At 35.9% G+C, this 17,428-nt stretch overlaps 1 protein-coding gene across 1 annotated transcript in view; it reads left to right on the top strand.

Moving 5' to 3' along the window:
- Positions 1-5,075: 5,075 nt before the first annotated feature.
- The window catches only part of LOC127654271 (leucine-rich repeats and immunoglobulin-like domains protein 2), a 28,926-nt gene continuing 16,573 nt past the window's right edge, over positions 5,076-17,428 (top strand). The window contains exons 1-11 of the mRNA XM_052141393.1: positions 5,076-5,654; positions 9,026-9,100; positions 11,204-11,338; positions 11,589-11,729; positions 11,912-12,055; positions 13,141-13,284; positions 13,525-13,668; positions 14,820-14,900; positions 14,997-15,068; positions 16,097-16,165; positions 16,331-16,494. Coding sequence (XP_051997353.1) covers positions 5,473-5,654; positions 9,026-9,100; positions 11,204-11,338; positions 11,589-11,729; positions 11,912-12,055; positions 13,141-13,284; positions 13,525-13,668; positions 14,820-14,900; positions 14,997-15,068; positions 16,097-16,165; positions 16,331-16,494 — 1,351 coding nt within the window. The 5' untranslated portion in view covers positions 5,076-5,472. The remainder of the gene's footprint in view (positions 5,655-9,025; positions 9,101-11,203; positions 11,339-11,588; positions 11,730-11,911; positions 12,056-13,140; positions 13,285-13,524; positions 13,669-14,819; positions 14,901-14,996; positions 15,069-16,096; positions 16,166-16,330; positions 16,495-17,428) is intronic.

Genomic DNA, 17,428 nt, shown 5'->3' with positions numbered 1-17,428 from the left:
AAGGGGGGCGTGACCAAATAAATTTGAGAACCACTGCTTTAGGGTTATTTTCAAAATCCCTAAACAGAGTCCAACATTGCGAACACCAACTCCTCCTAGAACTTTCAAGCTATATCCACCAAACTTTGTACAGGACTGGTCTGACTGAATTAGTCTTGCTATGTCTTTTCTAACTGATCGGACTTGCAGTTTCACCATGTGGATGATAAAAAAATCTGGAAAAATCCCATAGACTTACATTGGTGGAATGTTCAAATGGGCTAACAGAATGCTCGTTAATTCAAATTCCAACTGTCAAAAATGTCAAATGTAAACAGATCCACAAAAGGCTTTGATCTGCTTTAAGTTGCCATCCATCTACTGTATCTATCTGCTGTTTGCCTTACCGTAATATCTGTATAACATCAAACTTCAAGCAAAACTGGTTCTATTAGACAATGCTTTGTCAAGCTCAGGGTTGGTGAATAACGGAATACATGTAACGGGAATATGTATTTAAATTCAAAATATAAGTAAATATAAGTATTACACTACAGTTACAATTTAAATCATTGGTAATTAGAATAGTTATTCAAAAAGTATTTTGATTACTAAAGAGATTACTTTACATTTTATTGTCATTCATTTAATTTAATATTTAGTCCTTTCAGATGGAAAACATTTATAGTAACATAGTGCTCTTAACTTAAGGTGCAGTATGTAAGATTCAGAAACCCTTACTATTAACGACACCTGTGGCCTTTAAGTGAACTGCAGCCAGCTACCTGTTGCTCATGCACACACTCCATAGGGACACAAACAACGACCATATCAATGACGTACAAAGAGACAATATGATTCACCGGCATCATGCTGACAGATGAGGTAGCATAATTTAAATTTCACAGTTATAATTGTTTTACTACAAACTTTGAGACTATATATTATTTTTGACTTTTGAGTGCTGGAACAGGGCTAAAACAAAGTGTGAATACAGGCCTGACTATCCAAGACTGTAGTTTGAAGTAATCACTTTTCTTTGCATGATATATTGACTGCATTTATACAATAGCCTGTGTCGGCGTTAGCCAGCTTTATTAATAGCTGTTAGCTAAATTTGGTGGATGACAGTAGCGGTTTATAAAATAGATTGTACATTATAAATATGTTGACACAATTCAGTATTGATGTGATTCACAACTGTCATTTTGATATTTATCAATGTGCTATTGTTTAATAATAATTAAATGTATATATTTGCTGTATAATCAGGTTACGTTATACTAATAAATGGGTCTTTTTGGATTATCTTGAACATTGTCTAGCATTCATTACATGTGTTATTGTAGTTTACCTTGCTGAACAATTACAGCAGGTGAACTTTAGTTTTAGGTTTAATCAACTTGAAATGCTTTACAGAGTACAATTTTCAATAGTAGTCATGCAACACACCAAATTCAGTAAACCACTTATATATATCTATTTTTTTTTTTACATAGTCTAATTAAACTTTATAAAGTGTCAAGGGGATGTTCATCCTGGTAAGGCTTCCAAATAGAGTTAAGGACTATTAACAGTATAGCTAATTATATCAGTGGTAATATCTTGCATCCTTCATGGTTTCAATTTTGCAACACTTTTCCTAAATTCAATAATAACAATAAAAAATTATAATAAATAAAATATGATACGTAATACCAATGCTTGTTCATTTTTGGTCTATGTTCACGCATTAGTCAGATTAACATATTTGACACACACACAAAAAAAAAAATCCTGATGTAATACTTAGGGTTTAAACACTTATAATGCTGTTGTAGTATATACATGTACAGGTTCTCCTATGCCTCGACACCCAAGTTTAGGCTTAACATATAACTGTTTTCACTGCTGGTAGCACATTCTGAGCAGGTGGCACAGACTGTCAAATAAAACAAGCTGTAGTATTTGAATGAGTCTAAGCACACGACACATGGAAAATAAACGCACCTGTTTAAAATCACCATCAACTCCGATCCGACCATGTATGTCGTCCTTCTTCTTTTTCGATATCAAGTCTGAGCGTTCGCGGGGACATGATGACTTGCAATGTGTCTTTCTTTCAAAATGATAACTATCAGTTACCGTTAACCCTTTTTATACTTGAAATGTCACAGTGCGAGCGCCTATTGGTTGATCGAAGCAGTTGGATATGTTGGAAAACGACCAGCTGACTGTAAACACCCACACTTACTCAGGCCATTAAAACCCATTGCGTCTTGCGTCTTGCGTGCGTGTGCACCATTTTTCATTTGTTAATGTAAACACTAGGGATGGGCGGATCGGTCCTGTATAGATACTTTTGATACGAATGTGGTATATAAATATCGATCCTCACACAACAATGTCGATTCTAAAAAAAAAAATTAACTAGGGATATTATTATTATTTAAGCTTTTATGTAAAATAAAAGCTTCTCCAATGGACTCACACTGCTTCCACTGTACATGTTCCTCCATCTCATCCATTTATTCAACCAACACAGATAGACTGTGCAGACACAACTGGGAGAGGGAAAAAAAACTAACAGTTTATGATTTGACTATACATACCTATCTAGGTTCACCTTCAGTTCTGTACTGGGGACATGCACATTTTGTACATGTGCATTAACATCCAGTGGACAGGTTCTCTGGTACATTTTTGTCACCGTATCCAACCACTTCCTTCTTCTTGTACTTCAAGGAAAACTGACAGTTTGTGTTTGTTTCTGCAACACTTCCATTGTTATCCTCCACTTCAACAGGTCTCTGTTCTCTTCTCCCCAGTGAGATGGTGCGTAAAATCACACCAGGAGAGAAAAGACATGTTCTTACCTGTCAAAAATGTACCCGGGAGCTACACATTTGAAACCCTTTTCATTGAAAGAGCTTAGAAATGAAAGGGAATACCTGAATGAGTAATGCAGTTAATTATTAAAGGCTTATTAAACAATTACATTAGTAAAAATGTCTGATTCACACCTACAGTTGTTTCCCAGATGCATTTGCAAGATTTATTAAAAGGTGTGTGTGACTGATTTGCCTACAAAGTTCATTAAACAAAAATTTACCTTTTGCCGACCAATAGCAGGGAATGTTGCCACACTATATGGGCAAAGTTGTCAGAATGAGAATCTGTCATTAAACAGCCAATAAGGCTTTACAGCAAAATGTAAACAATAAAACTAAACTAAAACACAAAACAATAATAAAAAAACATTTTTTTTTAACCTCATTGCTCAGTGTCATGTACACTCTAATATACAATATGCAATAGCTATAATATCCTAAATATTATCACTATAAATATAATATTGAGATCATGCAGATCATAACAAAGCATATTTTTTTGTGATAAATAGATCTCATTATTATGTCAACATGCTGGGCTCATTAAAAATATCTCATCTCACTTTAGTGTCCAATTTATACTTTAAGTTACATTAAGAGTGTAGTCAGAGAACTGGCCCTTAGCACATACATATGAGTTAGATCATAAGTCATATTCATAAGCTTATTTTTCAAACTCAGTCGAGAGTTGCTGTGGGAAACAGTGACAGAAAACAAACAATTAAATTAAATGCATTTTATTTATTCAGTAAAATATTTCATTAAATATTCAAAAGATTTTTCTTTATCCACTTCATGAAGATGGGCATGTCAGGATTTTGCAAGTTGTTTAGTTTTGAGGAAAGCTGCTTTAAACTTTGTTTCAATTAAATAAATACGTTAGACAAATCTGTTTATCAACATAGTATAACTTCACATGCAGTACGTGGGTGATTATTCAGACATCTTAGACATCTTGGAAGTTTGACAATGAAACTTCTACAAACTATGTGACATGTTAAAATGTTATGATAATAATAATGACAGAAGATTGAGAAAAAGTTGGATGAGACTTGGACTTAGACAACAAGCTAATGTAGCAGTCAAATAACTATAATAAATATACGCTAAGAAAACGTGCAATGTATTCCCTTGATTTTAACACTTTTTATTATAGAGGGGAAGTTACAAATTCTGGGAAAAGCCCAAAATTTGAAATTTTGGCAAAAGCAACCTGTCAAAACTCTTAATAATTAGGAATATAAATTAAAAATATACACACAAACACACACACACACACACACACACACACACACACACACACACACACACACACACACACACACACACGTTTAAAGCTATTCAAATAATCATTTAATTGACAAATGGTTGTTTTTTCAGTATTTTTCAGTCACTATATAGGAGACATAAAAAAAAAAATCCTTAATTGAAGAATCAGTGACAAACAACTTTACCTTATCTTTTAGAAGAGACCCCAAAATTTGTCTAATTTAAGATTGTTCACTGAAACATTCTTCTTTTGTTTTTGGTGATCCACATTCTTCAAGCATATCACCACCTACTGGGCAGGAGAGGAGGAGAATTTATAGTAAAAAATGATTTTTATATTGATATAATATAAATAGTATTGATATATTGATCTGTTTCTTGCCCACACCTATAATATTGCTTATGTAGATATACAGTTGATTTAACCACTGGAGTCGAATAGATTACTTTTATGCTGCCTTTATGTGCTTTATGGAGCTTCAACATTTTTAGTACTTGTTTTCTTGAATTTTGAGGACACATAGAGATTAAATATTCTTTGAAAAAGCTTCGTTTGGGTTCAGCAGAAGAAAGAAAGTCATGCATATCTGGGATGTCATGATGTGGGTGATTATGAGCGAATTTTCATTTTTGGGTGAACTGCCCCTTTAAGATAACAGCTGGTATTTAAGTGCACTTAGAAAAGGTTTGTTTAATTTGTATGATAGGCTGTATGATAGATGTTGAACATTGAGCATGGCTGGTATTTTATAAATGTTTTTCTGCTTTTACTTGACTGAACTATTTGTTACATTGTTAATATTGCTGCAATAAGTAACCCACAAATTTACATGTATAACTGTACATAGGTAAATATGGAAAAACAGCTTTAAAGTAAAAGATTGACGGATTAGTTCCCCCGGCCAATGAAGTGTGCAACAGCACGTGCCAGACAGGGGCGGATGACGTGTCTACGAAGGAAGACGGTTTTGTTTTTCCTAAGGAAAAAAGTAGAGGAACAATGTTTATAAATGAGAGTTTTCAGCTATGTTTGATATCGCTATGTAACGCAAACTTGCAACGTTCCAGAGAATATGTCTTTCTTCGGGATAATTAAAACACATTTCGGCATCTTGAAGGTTGTTTGACGCTGCTCCGTTTGGGAATTCGCAGAAGAAGAAGGGAATTGCGAAGGGACGGACTGAGGAGAACTGATGGCTCCAAGTTGTTCCGGATTGGTTTGAAGGGATCTCTGCAATGATTACCAATGTTATTCGGATGCCTACAAAAGCAGATCAATTCGAAAACCCATATTAGTCTGTCTGTTTAATTAATGCCATAATTTGAGTGATAATTTGCGATCTAGACACTCAAAATGGCGGAGGGATGGCCCATCCTCCAGGTCCTGATCCTGTTCATAGTGAGTGTTGTGGGCCAGGACACTTGCCCTTCTCTTTGTATTTGTTCCAGTGGTCCAGGTGCAGTTCAAAGGCTGGATTGTAATAAGAAAAGACTGTCTACTGTATCCCTGGAAGCGCCAGCATGGATCACCCATGTGTAAGTAAAAGAGTCTCCTAAGTAAATGTTTACATGCCCTGATGAGCAGCCTCAAGCACATGTTAAGGTTTGCACTTGCACATGTAGAATGCATACAGTAGTTAAGGTGCAATTTATGATCAGATGTAGTTTTTAGTAGATTATTTAGTATGTAATATAGTACCATATATTCTGTCATGGAATGCATACATCCCATAACCTAAGATCCTTTGCACAAAAACCAGCATGACAACCATGCCGTCCTCCAAAATAACTTGCTACAATACTACTGTATCAATTTGTTAGCTAAAACTGTTATTTAAAAATCTAAATCACAAAAGGTTTGATGTCACATACATTTTTGAATTATGGCAACAATAGCTCAACTGTAGTAAGTAACAATGCAACTTTTTGTGGGAAGTTCACCCACTTTCACTTACCTGAAATAACCTATTTTTCCCCCTCGTAGTGTAGTTTGGGTTATTTTCATTGAAGCTATATTCAAGTATGAAGTGGGGTGAAATGGTGCGAATTATAGACCGGAATAAGAGTACTATGCCTATTCTGTAAACATGAAATTAATGGAAATGAAAAGTAACAAATAACTAGGGATCGATCTCTCTCTCTCTCTCTATATATATATATAAGGGCTGTCGATTTAACACGTTAATTAGATTAATTGTAAATTACCGCAATTAATCGCACTGTGATCGCAATTACCCGGACCATAATAAGGAAGATGTGCAAGATGTGGAAACGCAAGCTTGTAGTACCACCTGTTTACTCCAGAGGGCAGTAAGTGAAACTTCAGCTGTGTTGTAATGCACAGTTTATACAGTGAAGAAAACACTTTAGTTGGCAGAACAACACAAACATGCCTTCAAAACACTTGATGGAGCACAAATCCGAACTAAGAAATCTCAATCTGTGTTCTAAGTATTAAACTATATTTAACTTGACACAGTGATCTAAAAATTTTATGTTTATGACACAGTGCACCAGAGATGCTACACAAGCATGTGTACATTGACGTGTCCTTAAACAAGCCCTCATAATAAATCTCAAACTGATTGACAAATTCACTTGTGAAATGTATTGCTGATCAAAGTGCTGCACTTATAAAAGCGAGAATCTAACGCTTCTCTACTTGTTCTTGACATTTTTAGTATTTTAAAACCTTTTGCATACAATACCGGTCAAGTTTTGAAATGCACTCATTCTTTATTATAATTTTTTAAAGTCATAAAAACTATGGAATAACATTAATGGAACTATGGGAATTATGTTGTGACTAAACAATATCCAAAATAAATAAAAACTGTGTTATATTTTAGCTTCTTCAAAGTAGTCACCCTTTGCCTAGAATTTGCAGCTTCTTGAGGTATCACCCTGGGATGCTTTTTAAACAGTATTAAAGGAGTGCGTAAATACAGGTCCGACATTTGAGGTTCATAACACCGCAGCACCGCTGCTGAAAAAAAAATCCTAGGGGAACACTGGTTTACTAACGGACTTTGTCCAAATCGTCAAAGACGTCCCGCTAGTGCAGGGCTCGACATTAACGCTTGTCCAGGACAAGTGGAATTTTGAACGGGCAAGTTAAAGAGAATTTTACTTGCCCCACATTAAAAAATAGCGCAAATGGGCGAAAAAACAGCAAGATGCAGAGCAGTTGAATGTAACTGAATGGCATCTCATAACTTGACACCTCGTCTTTTAAAAGCTGTGCGTAAAACATGTCAGCAGTCAAAGATGTCTGTCTAATGCATGTTATATGCAAAAAAACAAAACTTCAAAATTGACCAGATGAGTCCCCTTTGGTGTTGAAGAATAGTTGGTCACACTAAGCCTGTCTCTCTCCCTCTGTTTATGATGCGAACTGAATGCCAGTGGGTGGGGTTAAGTGAGTGAGGATGCATGTTGTGGGCCATGAAAACTGAGCAATGTCTTGTGACGTCACAAACACACAGTTTTCAAAACGAGATGTTTCAGAAATTTGGGAACTATAAATGTTCTGTTTAGATTGGGGAGGTAGTTTCGAGTTCTGAAATGTACAGTATGTTTTTATAATACTACCTCTTATATGTCTAAATATCAAGGAAAATTAGATTTTCCATTTCATGATCTCTTTATGCAAAATCTGAGTTGATGTTGTTAAATGCAATGTCAATGTTAATGCCATTGCATGGCTCAACAAAAGTGATGGTGACAGCGAGATTCACAACATCTCCAAACCCACTGCAGCCAAATTAGGTACATTTCCTTCAGGGCACGCACTCATGAGTAAAAGACGAGTATGAATCCAGCTTCTGTATTCTGATTCGGTAAGAATTGTGGTGCGGAAGTTCTTATTTGCCACAACACGACTCAATTTCTGGCGAGTCAAATCTGAATATTTACCAGCCAGTGGCTAATTACAGACATAGTTTAGTCGCATAGCGTGAATATGATATATTATATTTTTATGCATATGATATACCATGATGTGGTAAGGCACTTCAAAGTATACCATGGAACAAGACATTGTTGGCTGAGTCTTTTGCTACTGCCTTTTTTTTGTTTGTTTTGCAGTAGTTAGGTTCATAATTAGAGGTCAGACCGATAGTGGATTTTCCCAATACAGATAATTTTAGTGGTGAAAAAGGCTGATAACTGATTAATTGGCCAATAGTTTTTAAAATCGATTTATATAATGTTAAAACATTTCTTAGTCTTTCCTTACTATGACAGGCACAGACACAGAAGTTACAAGAGTGCAACATGAATAAAATCCCAGATGCAGTTTATTGTTTAATCAAAATCCAGATAAACAAGCCAGAAACACACCATGCACTCTTATTTTGAAATGACAGACACTTGGCTCCATTACAATGCTCTATATTTGGCTCTATATTTAAGAATTTAATAAATTAAGCTATTTATTTTATGGCCTGTATATTCACTAGTTGATGTTTAATAAGGAACAAGGTTTATTATTATTCACCTTGAAGTTGGAGACACGATGTATCTGCTCATGTTTCCTTTTTTCTTTCTTTCAATCTTTTATTAATTTTTTTAATGCCCTTGCTTCAATTTAGAACACTTATGAAAAGTAAACAGAATCATATATATTAAAATGATAAAATATTTAAGTGCTTCAAATCCCCACAAGGTGTCATTGATTGTTTTTAGTTCACCTCTGCTGGTGTTATACTCTAGAATCCTGCAGCGGCTACAACTATCAGCATAGAATTTTACAGATAACCGATAGTTCCAAAAAAGGAAACTATCAGCAACAATAACCAGTAAAAACTCTCTCATATTGTTCTCTGAAACATTTATTAACTGATATTGGTTGATCTTTATTTTAGACTCTTTATTTCAGGTTTTAATCATTCTCCGTTTTAATTTAGGTCCATGAATCAAAATGAACTTGCAGTGCTGCCTTTCCTTGGAGATGCCTCATCCAACATCACAGTGTTGTCACTGTAAGTTACTCTCCTTGTTTGTCATTATTAGGGATGCACAATTCCGATATCTGGATTGGTATCGGCTCCAATACTGACGTTTTTAAACGGATCGGGTATAAATCTGATGGTGTGTTAGTCATGTTCGTTACTGTCAAGCTCAAAATAATGACATAAAAGAACCATTAAAACACAATTAAAGTAGTTCATATGACTCATGCATATTTTTCAAAGCCACTTGAAAATGTGCGTTAGCTCTGAATCACAAAAGGATTAAGTAAATGTATAAAATGCACGCGCAGCTCCAGCGCGTTATTGAGTGGTGCTGCTCTGTTTACACACACACACAAGCGTCTATTTTTAGCCTTCACGTGGTGCGCAATATTTGAGTGCTACTCATGAATAACATCTCAGATGTAGATGCTCAATAGTTCGGTTCACTTATAATATGCATTTAGAATGGCAACGGAGATGCATTTATACCAGAATTTGAATAAGAAGAGAATTAAACTACTGTGAACTTTCCTACAAACAGACACATACAGGACTTCCTGGAGAGTTCAGAATGTCAAAATAAAAGCAGGAGGGTTTAAAAGTTAAAGGTGTCATGGAGGCAGAGATAAGAACTCAGTAGCAGGGTTTATTGAACAGATGTGTGATTTAAACATTGTGAGTAAATCCAATTGAGCATAGTGACAAACGGCAGGCGAGTAATATCCAGACAGGTTATAGACACAAGGAACAGATAACTCACAACAGTCTTATGATACTTGCAGGCAATAATGAAAACACTGGTATATTTGACATAGTAGAAAGTTCTGGAGTCTCAGAGATACTATTGATAAGAACAGACAAAACGTGTGTGTGAAAGCTTCATATATATGAAGTCCTTGATTAGCCACTAATGATGTGCAGGTGCCTTTAGGGGAGAGTGAGTGCTGTGACAGCAGTGAGGAAGAAAGAGAGAGAGAGACAAAAGGAGCATGATTGAGATATTTTACTATATAAAACTATTATAATATATTATTATTATCATCAATTGTTTACAAATTTTAAAGTTAAATGGGTTCCAAAAATAACAGTGGGAATGAAAAGTGAGCTGATATCTTACAACTACATTGAACAAAAAAGAGATCTGAATCCTTTAAAGTCCAGATACAAGTTGAAAAAAAATTGCAAAAAAATTAAAATTGGCTTCTTTTCTATTCTTTTCTTTTCTAATTTTGCTGCTACATTATCCAGTATACTAGTTAACAAGAATGTTTTTCTTAATAAGCTATACATTTATATTGAAAAAATATGTAGTTAGAGGTTTGTGTTTCTGTACATATTAAAGAGTACACCCAATTATTTCCACACAATAATGTAAAGATATTCTAAACCGATTATGCAAAAAAACAACAGTGGTATCGGGATCAGTATCGGCTGATATTGAGAGTTCCCATATCGGATCGGAAGAGAAAAAGTGGTATCTGTGCATCCCTAGTCATTACTATGGTTTTACTGCTGTTTATGGCTTGTGAAATTGGTGGAGGTGCTATGTAATAAAGATTAGCTTTCATTCATAAAGCTGAAGTTTAAAGCCCAAAGTATACTTCGGTCACACAGGACAGCGTGATGCAAATTTAATCATAAACAGAGAGGTCATATAATTGATTTTTCTTACAGAATGCATGTACTTCTGGAATTGTTTGAATTAAATAGTGGGTCCACAAGAAGGCACCACTCACAGTTGAGCTGTTGCTTTCACAACAGGAGACTAATCTTGAAATAACAACAGTGGATGTGCATGTGTAGAACACGGGTCTAAAGGAATGTAAATACATGTTTATGGGTCTAAACTCCTGAAGATGTCATAGCAGTATGTCATAGCAGTCTTGGCACGCATGCGCCAACCGCCTGTGAATGCGCACAGTCAAATGAAGTATACATTAAAAGGCAAGTGTTCGGCTGTATGCAGATGCTCCGCGTTCACGTCAAAACAAAGTATACATTGGGCTTAACATTACATAGTTTATCTGATTGGTTACTATTTTAAAATGTCTTTGAAATTGAATGATCGTTAACAAAGATATGAAATAAGTTTGATATGTCTGTAACTCATGTACCATCTGTTGTTTACAGTGTTCATAACCGAATCTCTGAAATCGCTTCGGAACAGCTGTTGCCGTATTCATCGCTGGAAAGTCTGGATTTGAGCTCGAACTCTATATCTGAGCTCAAAGCTGGATCATTCCCACCCATGCAGCTGAAATACCTGTACGTTTTTTTATTTGTCCCCAGGCTGTAAAACAAAATCTCTTATGTTTTAAAATGTTACATGAATCCATCCATTGAAACACTCCATTGAACTTCTAGGCTAAACTAGAGTAAATAGAAATACTTTCATAAGACATTGAACCTTTAAGCAATCAGTTGCTGTGACATTATTCAAAAGATTGTGAATCCTCTCTTTTGAATAGTTGTGAGGTTCTTAATTGTCTTTCTATTTCCTCTCTCATCACTATAGCAACCTTAGCAAAAACAAGATAAGTTCTTTGGAGCCTGGCTGTTTTGGAAACATAAGCTCCCTACTGGTGTTGAAGATCAACCAAAACCGACTGTCTCTGCTGCCAGATAAAGTGTTCACACTCTCTCAGCTCCAAGTCTTGTGCGTATTCATGACAAAAAAATAGGATTTTATTGCATCACTCAATTAGATTGTATCTGACAGGATTACTGCTTGCTAAACGCACTGATAATATCAAGTCGATGTCTTGTCTCTCTGCGATTGTTAGTACCATGCTTTCCATTATCATATTATAATGTGCCCCCCCTTGAAATCTTTTCCAGAGAGTTGAGGCGAAACCGGATCCGTGTGGTGGAAAGTCTCATATTTAAAGAACTGAAGGCTCTTAAATCATTGAAGATGCAGCGGAATGGCATCACAAAGCTGATGGATGGAGCTCTCTTTGGTCTGGACAACATGGAGGAGCTGTGAGGATTTCAGGGTTTCTATACATCGTGAACTGCTCTGTGGGATTTCACATTTGAATCGATTAGATCACTTAAAGGGATAGTTTACCCCAAAATGAAAATTCTCTCTCCATTTACTCACCGTCATGCCATCCCAGGTGTATATGCCTTTCTGTCTTCAGCAGAGCACATTTGAAGAAAAATATATCGGCAGGTCCTTAAAATGAAAGTGAATGGTGACCAGACCTTTTGAAGCTTCAAAAATCACAGACAGTCAGCATAAACGTCATCCATATGACACCAGCGGTTAAATTAATGTCTTCTAAAAGTGAAAAAGATCCATATTTAAGTACTTTTTAACTATAAAGCATCACTTCCAGTCAGCAGCAGTATACCCATTCACGCTGAGTTCACGCGATCTCTCGTGTGACGCATTTGCATGTTACGGACCAAATCTCACGTTCTTGTCTCAGTTGAGACATCCAGGATAAGCAGACAAATGCACCATTGTGAGTAAACAAAGAGAAACAAATACAGAGTTAAACCAAAACCAACAAAGCTTCTGTACATCGTTCCTCCTATTCAGTTTAAACAGCGCTGCACTTCCGGGTGTGTCGCAACGCGATTACGTAATGCGCATACTGCTGCTGATGGGAAATGTTGCTTTATAGTTAAAAAGTACTTAAATGTAGATATTTTTGGCACCAAAATAGATTGTATCGCTTTAGAAGAGATTAATTTAACTGCTGGAGTCATATGGATGATGCTTATGCTGACGGTCTAGAAGTTTTGGAGCTTAAAAGTTCTGATCACCATCCACTTTCATTTTAAGAACCTACTGAGCTAAGATAATTTATTTTTCTTTGAATGTGTTCTGCTGAAGAAAGAAAGTCATATACATCTGGGGTGGCATGAAGGTGAGTAAATGATGAGAGAATTTTCATTCTTCGGTGAACTAACCTTTTAAAAAACAATGCAATTTATTCTCTGATGATATTTTTCAAATCATCTTTATGTTTAAGCCTGTGTTACGTTAAAGCCTTCTGCATGATTCAGACTCATTGGTTGATGGCTCTTTTGTGTTCTGATAATGTGTCCCCTTCCAGAGAGTTGGAGTACAATAATCTTACAGAACTGAATAAAGGCTGGCTGTATGGACTACACATGCTTCGCATTCTGCGAGTCAATCAGAACAATATCGGACTCATCCGAGCCGACGCCTGGGAATTTTGCCATCGCTTGGATGAACTGTGAGTGACCTTAACTTTTAAAGGGATAGTTCACCCCAACATTAAACTGTTGTCATCTTATTTTTCACCCTCATGTTGTCCCAAAACTCCTCATGCACTATTATAGTTTATTTCTTGTCAGCTTTCTTGACATTTTAAATGTCAGCTCTTTAAATGCATCTTTTGTCAGTCTCTCGTTTCTTTCATTTGTCTTTCTTTGTGTATTTCCACTAGAAATGTGTCTGTTTGTTTTGTTTCCAGGGATTTGTCCTTCAATCACTTGAGCCGGCTGGAAGATTGGGTGTTCACTGGTCTTAGCCTCATGCAGAGTCTGAACTTGGGTGACAATCAAATCACACACCTGGGAGAAGGAGTGTTCAGCAGCCTGGCTAACATCCGCACACTGTGAGATAACACATTCCCCCTCATTCTCTCATTTTATTCATATGTCTTCTGCAACATTTGTATTAAGCGTACTACCTTCTATATATTGCATCAAAAAGGTATTCATAAAGGCTTGTAATACACCTAGTAATCTTACCACATTTTAAATTCATAATGATACTTCTTCGTGGAGTAGTATTAAATGAAAAATTTAAACAGCACAGTTCATTGATTCCTAGTTTTATATCATATATTACACTCTTTAAATCTCAATTGACAGCATTTGTGCCATAATATTGATTACCACAAAAATATGCTCGTACCTTTAAACGGTACATTCACCCAAAATAGATACACATTTGTGATTTCATGAGGGTGAGTAAATAATGAGATCATTTTCATTTTTGGGTGAACTATCCCTTTAATGAAATCTTGATAATGCCTTATTTAAACAGGCTTCCATTTCTTCTTTACTGTATCAGTCTTTTAAAACAAATGACAAACTTACAGCCACAATACAAAAATACATTTTGACAAACTGCTTTCCTATGATTATATACAGTATGTAATGGTGATAAAATATATATCTCTATATATATATATATATATATATATATATATATATATATATATATATATATATATATATATATATATATATATATATATATATAAATGTGTGTGTGTGTGTACTGTAAGTAAATATGTAACCAATATTAATGACATGACTCTTAATAGAAGTAGTATATTGCTCTAGCTTGACAAATTATATTTAGTAAATAATTGTCAATAAATACAGTTTATCCCTTTTGTTAACGCCAGCTCACTCCATAGAGAAAAAGAGCACTTTCAAATGTGCCCACCTTACTTAACCTCCAACGCGTCCCTTTGGCACAATTGTTTACAGATGTCAGCCTTCTGAAACCAACAGTGCACGTAGACAATCTCACAAAACTCACACATGCCAGCAAGTCCACACAAAACCTCCTTGTTACAAAATAGAGCCCTAGAATCTCCAGTCCATTTCTTTATGTAGAACTACACTCTTAAAAAGAAAGCAACTCTTTATTGTAGATTAATCGTTTAAAAGCATTGTTCTCTGCTGCAGTTGGGAGTTTAATATTCTGATGGTTCTCTGTTTGATGTTTCTTTTTGATGTTTGTTCGTTCCAGAGATATTCGTAATAATGAGATATCCCTCGCCATCGAGGACTCAGTTGGCATGTTTGTGGGTTTGAAGCGGCTCAACTCTCTGTAAGTTTATTGGTGGATACATGTCATTTGATGCAACTCTGATATGAAGTGTGGCTTGACATGTGCATTTGTGTGCTTTTTTTTATTATTTTTTAGGTTTTTACAGAATAATAAGATCAGGACCATCACTAAGAGAGCGTTTGAGGGTCTGGTGGAGCTGGAGCATTTGTAAGTCTCTTTTAGCCCTTCAGAGTATTTCAAGAAGATTATGAATGCAGTCATATTGTTTGTGCCCAATACCAAAACCTGATAACCAATGTGATGACACATTATTTATCTATTCTATTTTGTCTAGAAAACTTTGCATTACTATTATATACTGCATTCACTAAAGCTCCACACTGCAATTTTTCTTTCTTCAAGAAAAATCAGGCAGCAAAATGTTATAAAATGAATACAGTAGAAAAGGAGTATAACATATACTTTTGATACCCTTACCTGGTATTGGAAACGTATATAAATTGGGGGGAAAATGAAATCTGCTTTCAGTATTGGCTTAATTGCTGATGTCAGAAAGCAGTTTGCAATTTATTTATATAGAACCATTCACAATGCATATTGTTCTTTACCGGCTTTTAATTGGCCTAATACAGAAATGGTCACTGATATACTGTGCATCCCTACTTACACCGTTGTATGAATATTATTCAAGATTAGATCCCACAGAAATATGTATTTAATACTTAACATTATTCTGATTTGCGTATGTAGTATTACTCTGGATTTTACAGCTGTTATTGTTTTTGGTTTTGTTCCACAATGTTATTGCTGAGTAACTCCAGCCACATCTCATAAGCAACCAAATTGGCCCGGTTGCTAGGTTGCTAACCTCGTGGTCGCGATTAGTGGTTCTCGCTCTCAATGGGGCTTGTGATAAGTTGTGCGTGGATCGCGGACAGTAGCATGACCCTCCCGTGCCTCTCTGCGGTGTTGTGCACAATGAGCCATGTGATAAGATGCGCAGATTTGCGATCTCAGAAGTGGAGGCAACTGAGACTTGTCCTCCGCCACCCGGATTGAGGTGAGCAACCGTGCCTCCACGAGGACCTACTAAGTAGTGGGAATTGGGCATTACAAATTGGGAGACAAAGGGATAAAACAAACAAACAAAAAAACAACAATGTTATAACCAGTGTTCATTTTAAACACAAAAGATTTGAAATAATATATTTGAATTTGTGCTGCATCCTTTGCAGGGACTTGAGTACCAATGGTATCATGTCTATTCATCCGGATGCATTCTCCCATTTGAAACTTAAAATACTGTAAGTATTAAATTAATATAAGTGTAAATTTTACATCAGTCTATTGTAACAGACCATACTGGCAAAATACAGGAATCTATAATTGAAAGTATATAATGTTTGCATGTTAGTATAAAATATTGTATCTGTATTTTCAATAATGCATGGATATTTGCCTTTTTATAGTGATCTGAACACCACCAGTCTCCTGTGTGACTGTCAACTGCAGTGGTTTGGCCAGTGGCTGATTGACAGCCGCTTCCAGCAATCCTGTACTGCTGTATGTGCGCATCCCACCTCCCTAGCAGGATCTAGTGTGTTCACGGTTAAACCAGAGGAGTTTGTCTGCAGTGAGTGACCTGACTGTTGAAACTCTCTCTTGCACACACATCCACACATTTTTGTACAGTACTATAAAGAACTGTCCTTGGAAATTATGTCTCGAACATCTAAATCCAGTGGATCTAGTCAGATATACTGTATGACAACATGACCAGTAGATCTGTGTTGGACGTAATTGTAATAAAAAGTTTTTGACATTATATAAAAAGAAAGCTAGAAGCCCATAACACATGTATTATTGTTTTAAGCTGATTACAATGGTGTCTCTTTCTTTCTTAAATATCTCATTTCGGCTTTGAGACATTTTGGTGAATTATTCTAGAAAAATTTCAAGTTTGTGACCCTCTCTAGACATTTCATAAACATTTGTTGTTCCACTTTATAAGAGGTTGTAACAAGGTTAAAATGGGAAAGGAGGAGGCGGGAACCAGCTGAATGGTCAAAATAATATTTAATGAAACAAAAAGACACACGACACAAAAGCACACACGGCAGATGCACGTGGCTCTGTCGAACTGCCGCCTCCCGCTGCACTTATCCCTCTCCTCTGATTAGCCCGATTGGGGGCCGGGAATGCATAATCACGGCCCGGCCCTGCCCTCCTTCTCTTCACAGAGGTGTCTTTAACTACTATGTACTAACATTAAAATACACCCCATACAATGTATTCTTTATGTAACTACATGATGTTCTGCAATATTCTCACCAGATTTATATTTGCTTCTACTGAGGTTGAGGTACGGGTAGGTTAGAAGTAGGGTTGGGTTTAGGGTGAGGGTTGAGGTAGGTTTATGTTTAAGGTTAACAGTGTCATTAAAGGTGTAATAAAATGCAGGTACTTTAAATGTAAGTCAAATGTAACACCTTGGATGTGCATAAGTACATTGTATCAAATTCTTAAGTACAGAGTAGTTAAAGACACTTAATATAAAGTGAGTCCCA

This window comes from Xyrauchen texanus, chromosome 13 (assembly GCF_025860055.1).
Source record: "Xyrauchen texanus isolate HMW12.3.18 chromosome 13, RBS_HiC_50CHRs, whole genome shotgun sequence".
In the NCBI taxonomy this organism is placed as follows: Eukaryota; Metazoa; Chordata; class Actinopteri; order Cypriniformes; family Catostomidae; genus Xyrauchen; species Xyrauchen texanus.
Note: the sequence above shows the minus strand (reverse complement) of the source record. Positions and strands in the feature narration are given on the sequence as shown.